This window comes from Oncorhynchus masou, chromosome 27 (assembly GCF_036934945.1).
Source record: "Oncorhynchus masou masou isolate Uvic2021 chromosome 27, UVic_Omas_1.1, whole genome shotgun sequence".
NCBI lineage: Eukaryota > Metazoa > Chordata > Actinopteri > Salmoniformes > Salmonidae > Oncorhynchus > Oncorhynchus masou.
Window position 1 is genome coordinate 33,400,256 of NC_088238.1, and position 8,255 is coordinate 33,408,510.

The 8,255-nt window shown below is 43.6% G+C and overlaps 1 protein-coding gene across 1 annotated transcript; it reads right to left on the bottom strand.

The window, feature by feature from the left end:
- Positions 1 to 230: 230 nt before the first annotated feature.
- Positions 231 to 7,383, bottom strand: slco1e1 (solute carrier organic anion transporter family, member 1E1). The gene is made up of 14 exons (XM_064940038.1): positions 7,239 to 7,383; positions 6,855 to 6,996; positions 6,409 to 6,541; positions 5,733 to 5,860; positions 5,344 to 5,490; positions 4,889 to 4,987; positions 4,465 to 4,698; positions 4,047 to 4,211; positions 3,309 to 3,504; positions 2,830 to 2,992; positions 1,640 to 1,824; positions 1,463 to 1,527; positions 1,255 to 1,372; positions 231 to 1,143 (listed from the first exon to the last, which is right to left on the bottom strand). Exons 1-14 carry the CDS (start codon positions 7,338 to 7,340, stop codon positions 573 to 575), a joined length of 2,448 nt encoding a protein of 815 aa, XP_064796110.1. The 5' UTR covers positions 7,341 to 7,383; the 3' UTR covers positions 231 to 572.
- Positions 7,384 to 8,255: the final 872 nt, after the last annotated feature.

Consider the following 8,255-nt stretch of genomic DNA (forward strand, 5'->3'; position numbering starts at 1 on the left):
GAGGGCAGTGTGCTGCTGCTCCTGGCACAAGGAAGAGGAGTAACAATATGAATTATTCATCAGACTTTCAGAAATGGAATTGATCCATAGACCATTAAATTATTTGCATTATAATTGGCTTCAATTCTGCTTTTCTTCTGTTTACTACTTAATTCATTTCAGAAAATAAACTTTCACTTTGCAAGTGTGGAGTAGGTTGTGTAAATAAGTGGGAAACATCCCAATTGCAATTTTAATGCTTTTAATAATTTACTTATTACATTTTTATTTATTACAGTATTATTTGCCCCCAAAATGGAGGGCGCTCAACCAACGTTGAAGTGCAACCAAATACTTGAATCAAAATGCATTGTTTTATTCAAGCAAGGTTAACGTTTCGGCCTAGTCTATGATGATATGCAAGTTGTGTTTGCCCAGTAAAAGGGAGACCCAGACTCACCCTGCTTCTTAAAGGTTGCAGACAGTGAAAATGTATACTTTTAAGTAAATGGCACATTTCAATTATTGAGTACAAATCTTTAATGAACATGAATTTAAATACAATTGACTTGAGGAGCAGGCAGGCTGACTGGCTAGCCCTGAAGGCCCTCTACCTCTACCTCTGTGTGGTTCATCTCAGCCAAGAGGTTGTGTGGGTTGTCTTTCTCTCTGTGGGTGTGAATCACTATGACCTCTCCCTTCGCCTGCTCGTTGGCCTGATCAGAAGGCTTCTCTTCTTCCTTGCTCACAGGAGCAGGAGGGATGGTATCTGGAGTAACATCCTCCTCTCTTCTATCGAACACCTCTTCCACCTCCTCTTTCTGGCTGCGAGTTAGACTGAGGTCACTCGTTCTCTCTACTTGGGTGTTGGATATTTCCTCCTCCGCCTCTGTGTCTTTTTGAGTTTGAAGGGAGTTATCCTGTTCCGGATCTCCCTCTCTTTCTCCCTCTTTAGGGGTATGCACCTCAATTTCATTTGGTGTGTTGAGGGGTTCAGTGGTTTTTGGGGGAGTCTGAAGTTCGATCTCTAGCGATGAGTGTGGGGGCTGTCCCGTTGTGGTGTCCCCCTCCTTCCTAAACTGTATCCTCAGCAGGGCAATGACTGCGATGATGAAAAAGTAGGAGGAGCCACTGAGACATGTGATGAGGCCAAGGAAGATCACCCTGCAAGGATGGGATAGGACACATCACAACACTGCTGCTCATTCTTATTCAAACACACCTCAGAGTATGCACACACACATGGATGCACGCACACACACACAATGAACTTACCTGTACATATCAGAGTCATACAATCGACAGGCACCTCTGCCCCCGCATTTCTTGATCCCCCACCTCAAACATGTTGAGTCAATCAAAGCCCCGAAGTACACTGGTGCTGGAATACCCCCTACAAAGAGATCAGAGTTCAGTACGCTGTATTAAGGACCTCTATGATATCAAGGGGTCTTTACATACAACAGAGAAAATTAAGACTTACCTAGGGTTCTCATCACCAAAGTTTGAATACCTAACGCCAGGGATTTTAGCTCGGGCTTGATGCACCTACAAACACACATCACACATCACATACACAGTCTAACACAGTCTTGTGGCAGCAGGTGTCCCAGGTTCCAACCCTAGTTGGTCACAGAAGTATTGGACCATGGCGACTGACCGTATGATGACCATGTATCCAGGCGTGGTCCCAAGGGAGTTGATAAAGGAGCTGAGTACGGACACAGCCATGTAGGAAGTGAAGCTGCGGCTGCACTCTCTGCTGCGAGGACACTGGCCTAATATTACTGACATGCTGCCCTCTGGTGCAGAGGAGGACAGCACACAGCTACAGTTGTGGAATACCTTGTAGAACAATAACAAATACAGTAGTTATAGTCTCTCTGTTATGGTCTATAATCTCTCTCTCTCTATATATAGTATATAGCTGTTTTTTTCACTATTTTATAACCTATTTATTATCTTTACAGTTTGCTGATCATTTCACAGTTAGACGATGACTGACGTTGTACTCTTATTTCAATTATGAGAGTGCACATATCACATACTATCTACTATTTCACAGTGTCAACACAGTTCCGTGGAGATAAGAGCACACACTGTCAATTATTTACACCTTGTAGTTCAAACAATAGACAAAACATGGCTGTAAACCGAAGGAGGCAGCTGAGGGGAGGACGGCTCATAATAACGTCTTGAACGGAGCGAATGGAATGGCATTCCGTTCCAGCCATTACCAGGAGCCCGTCCTCCTCAATTTAGGTGCCACCAACCTCCTGTGCTGTAGACTCACCAAAGCCATGTCTAAGTGTTAGGGTTATCCTGAGGGACTTCCAATGCTCTGATCTGGTAAAGCATTTGCTCTTTGACACGACTGTCAAAGCCACAGGAGTCTACAGCCTTGTTTCAGGGCAGTAGGGCCTAGTATGTAGTGATGTAATACCATGTTTACCCCATATCCTGTGTTTGTGTTGAATCCAGGTGAAAGCTATAATCCTTTATGGGTGTCATTGTTAAATCCACTTCAATCAGTGTAGATGAAGGGGAGGAGACAGGTTAAAAAAATTATTGTATGCCTTGAGACAATTGAGACATGGATTGCGTATGTGTGCCATTCAGAGGGTGAACATATTTAAGTGCCTTTCAAAGGGGTATGGTAGTAGGTGCCGTGGGCACCAGTTTTTGTTTAGAACTGACACACTGTTGGGTTGTTTACGCTCAACAGTTTCCTGTGTGCATCAAGACAAAGGACATAGCCAACTTGACCCAACTGTGGGAAGCATTGGAGTCAACATGGGCCAGCATCCCTGTGAAGGTTTTGTACACTCAGTACATTAATAGTATTTGTACCGTGTTCTTGCCGTATCCTGTAGAGCTGGAGCAGCCTGCGAGGCAGGGGGAGGTGTAGGTGATGCCGTTGTCTGAACACACAGGGTCCCACTCCCCAGCCAAGCAGGAGCAGTCTCTGTTACACTCTGACCACAGGTTGCCGTTGTACACTACACCAGGGGTCCTGGAGACAGAGAAAATGGATGCCAATCATAATGATGTTTAAATAATTGTTGCTGAACTATCAATAACATAGGCACAGTGACACAACAGCCAGGGATCCTGGCTCAGTAACAACCATACTGTATGGTTGTTACCACAAGAGGGAGCCCCGGCACAAGCCCATGTGTGTTTTGGTCTCACTCTCCCTCATATTCCACCGATTAAATATTATTATTTTTTTATATAAATGAATTAACTCAATAATTGAATGAATGAATCAACCTACCAACCAACCAACCAACCAACCAACCAACCAACCAATCAGATGTCATATTTACCCATTGTAGGACACGGTCAGCCCAGCCACCTGAACGTTGTCACACTTAGTGCCAAACTGCAGAAGGAGGAGGAGGTAGGCCATGAAGGAGGTGACGAAAGACAGCTGGGCTCCAGACACAACACCAAGCTTATACCTCTTCATTAGTAGACCGCCCAGGAATATCCCCACGGCAACCACAGGCAGGTTCAACACACCTGGAAAAGTAATACTTCCATCTATAGTGTTACCAGAGAAATATATATACTGCATCTAAAGATGCATTAGATCACCAGTATACTGGAGTTTCTTTTCTACTCAGTCACAACAAACCTACAGGGGACAAGAGAGAACATTTTTTATTTATTTAATGCCATTCAACATCAATGCTGACATGAGGGAACATTTCAGTTGGAGCATGTCCAGGTTTCTATGGCTTTGTTTAGACAGGGAGCCCAATTCAGATCTTTTTTTGAGCAATTGGTCTTTTGACCAATCAGATCAAATCTGAAAAATATCTGATGTAAAAATATCTGATGTGATTGGTCAAATGACCAATTTGTGGAAAAAATATAATTTGGGCTGCCTGTCTAAAACGCAGCCCTTATCTCTCTGTCTTTGACCCAAACCTCAGGTCCAATCCAACCAATAGAGTTTGACTTTACAATGAGAACGAAGCAGAAAGAAACGTGACGGAGGGGCCACAGTTGGTTTATAAAGACGGTAGCTGATTGAGAAACATGTAGCTACAGTATCTAACCAATGAGGAAGTTGGCTCTGGCTGCTGATTGGCCAAACTGCTGTTCCATGTACTTGGCTTTGAACGTGAGCAGGCCAATGAAGGAGTTGAACTTCAGGAGGCTGCCACACAGAAGCAGAAAGTACGCTGGTGTGCTCAGCAGCTTCTTCAGTGACGGTATGAAACCTGAAGATACACGAGAAAAACATACAACACAGTTACTTTTTCTGGTTTGGGTTATGTGAATGCTTTGAGACTTTATTATTTACAGTTAGAGGGCCCTGTATATAATGTATGGTTCCTGTATTGGAATATAAATGTCCATCATAAAAGGGCCAGGGTACATAAATAGGGCCAGTCATTTTTCTTGTTCACTTGACCTGAGTGACTGGGCTCTATTCATAAGCTATCTGAAAATCGCCAATGAAAGACTGACCACCTTTTGCAATTTCAGCCAGCGCCATGGCCTGATGTGAGGTGGCGTCATTGTTCTCTGTTCCATCCTGAGTATGGGTGCTAGGGGGCAGCTTGTTCTCCTCTCCCTGCTTTGGCAGCGAGCGGGGCAGAAACCAGAAGGGGATGCCTGACAGGAGCATGATGACAGAGGAGACCAGGAAACCCAGCCACCAGGCCCCCACCCAGCGGGCATCCTTGGGAGTGATGGTCACAGTCTCTGGAAGATGTGAGAGACATCTCTATCATAAGCACTGATACACATACTATACTGAGAATACAAATAACATAAAGGGAATTATTTGAGTATTTTTGAGTGGTTTTGAATTAATTTGGATCCAAAATTAATATACATTGCTTAGTAGAATGGACCCTAACACAATAATGTGTACAGTATGTGATTCTCTTACCCAGATCGACATATCCAATGTCTACATAGAGACTGGCACACAACGACCCCAGCAGGAAACCGAACATGGGACCTAGCAGTGTGATGGTCTGTAGACATGCTGTCAATCATAAAGCACACAGTTAGGCCTACAGCCCGATCTACTCAGTTACTGTACATAAGTCACAACTAGGGTTGTAAAATTCCTTGAACTTTCAATAAATACGAAACCTAGTCATTACATATTTACAATACATGACACACACTCATTTGACGGTTAACACACACACACACACGCACGCACGCGCACGCACACACGCACGCACGCACGCACGCACGCACACACACACACACACACACACACACACACACACACACACACACACACACACACACACACACACACACACACACACACATACACACATACACACATACACAATGACTTCTGCTTTGCTGCGAGTCAAATTAACGCACCAATGTAAAAAGCAGAGTTTTCAGCTTTAGCAAAGTCGTCGATGTAGGAGATGCCTAGTGGGGTGACGGGGGTCTCTCCTATCCCCCTCAGAGCGTTTCCCAGAAACACATAAATCCACATGTGGGAGCTGGAGTCCCTCACACAGCCTACAGAGAGAATCATACAGAGACACACAGGTGCACAGTATAACTCCTCTATCAGGGATGATGCATGTACAACTTGTACGCTGCACCATGGTTCCCTATGAAGCCAATAGGGCATCTGTAGGGCCTGCAGAAATAGCATTGTAAGTAAAGTCTCATGCTGGTTCAGCCTTTGACAAGTCCGGCCAATCGAGACTCCTGCTGTAAGGTACAAACAGGTGAAGATGTTTCTCTGTGATTGGTACCTGTGTTGATGTCCGAAGGTGTCTCCCTCTGGATCTCAGGGATGTCTGTCTGATTTAGAAGGTCCAGACATGGAGTTATACTGACACTGTCATTCATTGAGCCTTGGATGACTGTGTCAAATGTGTAGCTGTAGAAGAGACAGACCAGTTAGTAGTCATGCCATTTTCTACGGGCCTTGTGATGAATACGGATTCAAGTTTAAGTGTAACAAAGATGTGATTCGTTGTGATGAGACGCTGATCAACAACTAATCTTTCGTGGACAGATCTACGTAAACACAACTGATTACGTAGAACCCGTCAGGAAGGAATGGGATGCATAGGCTAACGAGCAGCAGTCGTTTCTGTGTTTTTGTTGTTACTGGTTATTTTGTGTGTTAGCAGATTTCCAATTTCGAAAGGGGAGGGGACATTTGGCCCGTTGACTTGGACTTGTAAAGAGAGAAGGTGGAGCTCCTCATTCCGATTATGCTCCTTCTTATAGAATCTGTTAATCTGTTAACATGTATAGCTCCATAACATAATCAAGCAGCTGACCGATTACGCAAGACTTTAGTTCTAAGTTAACTGAGATGAATCAGCAACTGCATACATTACTTTATTTCTAAAGTGAAACTATCATCCGTATAGGAGTATCTTGACAATATAAGTTTAATCAGTATTTCAATTGTTTTACCGTCCCATGAAGAAGTGTGGCAGGCCTGTGAGGAATGATCCTACAGCCATGAGGAAACAGCCCACAGCAATGAGCCTGGGCCGGTGCAGCTTTGCGCCAAAATGGCTGACCACAGCCAGGAACAGCAGGTTACCTGCAAGAAACCACAACACTACAGTAGCCTGGAAACGCAAATTTAAGCTCTGTTTTATTTCAACTAAAAATAGCATAACAGTTTGGGTTCCAGGCTACCACAACATAGCAGCACATAAAACAATGTTAGGGGTTTGACAGTAGAGTTGTGGACAAACTGCCAGTTAATCAATTAATAGGAACAACTACAAAACGGAACAGTATTGAGAGCAAACTGACTGAATCACAACAAAAATGGACCACCCTGTAGTCTGTAGTGAAGATCTAGTTTTCACTACATGAATTCTCAAGCAACTTAATGTTATTGTTGATACCCATCTCAAAGCTGCCGTCTATGAGTCCGATGAGAGAGCTGGACAGGTCAAAGCGTCTCTCTATCTGAGTGATGGCACTCTTCATGTAGGTCCCTGACAGAACCTTGGAGAAGTAGGCGAATGACAGGGCCACGATGAACAGCTGACAAACACAAGGGAGAGAACATTAGTGTGTGTTTATCCGGGTGTATGTGCTTGCCAATGGTTGTTTGTCAACGTGTGTGTGTGTGTGCATGCTTATGTGCGTGCCAATGTGTACTCATGGGAACGGCGTGAGTGCATATGTTTCGCACATCTGTCTGTGTGTGTGTACATGCGTGGATGCGTGTGCAGACAGAGTGCATGCACATTAATTTGTGTGCATTTTAAAGCATTATTAAGCACCTTGAGTGTGGAACAGCAGGGGCGTTTGGTGGCCTGCTTGTCAGAAACACACAGCTCCTGTTGGCTGGTCAGCTTCCCCCTGTCCTCCGCTGGATCACCCATTCTATCCAGTCAGATACAGGACAGCCCACTGCCTCTCAGCTTGCTCACCGTTACGCAAAAAAACACATGAATTTCACACATGAACACGTGAAGTGTTCCAAAAACATGTTTTCATGTGATCACGTGATCTTATGTGAAGTTAATGTGATAACATGTAAAGCAACATGTGATTACACAAAACTACACATGTGAAAACGTGATCACTTGAAGTGTTCCAAAACATATTTTCACATGATTTCACATAAAATGTCACATGTGAAATCATGTGACTTTCAACAAGTGAAATAATGTGTTTTTTTTGTAAGGGCAGGAATATAATATGCATTTTGATGATATGTTTGATGTTACATGATCTTGAAAAGGCAATGTTCTTTGAGGTTCTTCCATGTTCCTATCCATTTATTTTCCATTTTACTTTCCCTCAGTCGTTTTCACTTTCCTTGGCAAAACAAGCTAAGTCAAGACTTGTTCAGAGCCAACATGAATTGAAAGCAGCTTTCAATGGATTTTAAACCATTCAACAAATAGTTTTATAAAGGTAGAGTAGACCCAAATAAACACTTTTGATTCTTTACACACACATCGAGAGCCTACACGACCGTAATTAGCCCCAAACTGAGCATGGTATTATGAGTAAGAAAATACTGACTTAATAACTCTTACCTCTGGAGTAGGAGAATCCAAAAAGTGGCTATTCACAAACACCTCGGCACAGTTACTGTCAGGTACTGGAAATCAAATCCATGTTCTGAGATGACGAAGATGATTCTGGCTTCATTTGAATGCTAGTAACAATAGGAAACACCGACCAACACAATGCAAATATGTACATGAGTTAGATGGTGGATCAGGGAGCATAGCTGGACAAAGGCACGAGCACTTTTTCTGTTTTCTGATAATCCCCCCCCCCCCCCC

Coding starts and splice junctions, on each gene's coding strand:
- slco1e1 (XM_064940038.1), bottom strand. CDS start 7,340: ATGGGTGATCCAGCGGAGGACAGGGGGAAGCTGACCAGCCAACAGGAG. Junction 2,993..3,308: donor CTGACCGTGTCCTACAATGG/GTAAATATGACA, acceptor CTCTGTCTCCAG/GACCCCTGGTGTAGTGTACA. Junction 1,373..1,462: donor TTTGGTGATGAGAACCCTAG/GTAAGTCTTAAT, acceptor ATCTCTTTGTAG/GGGGTATTCCAGCACCAGTG.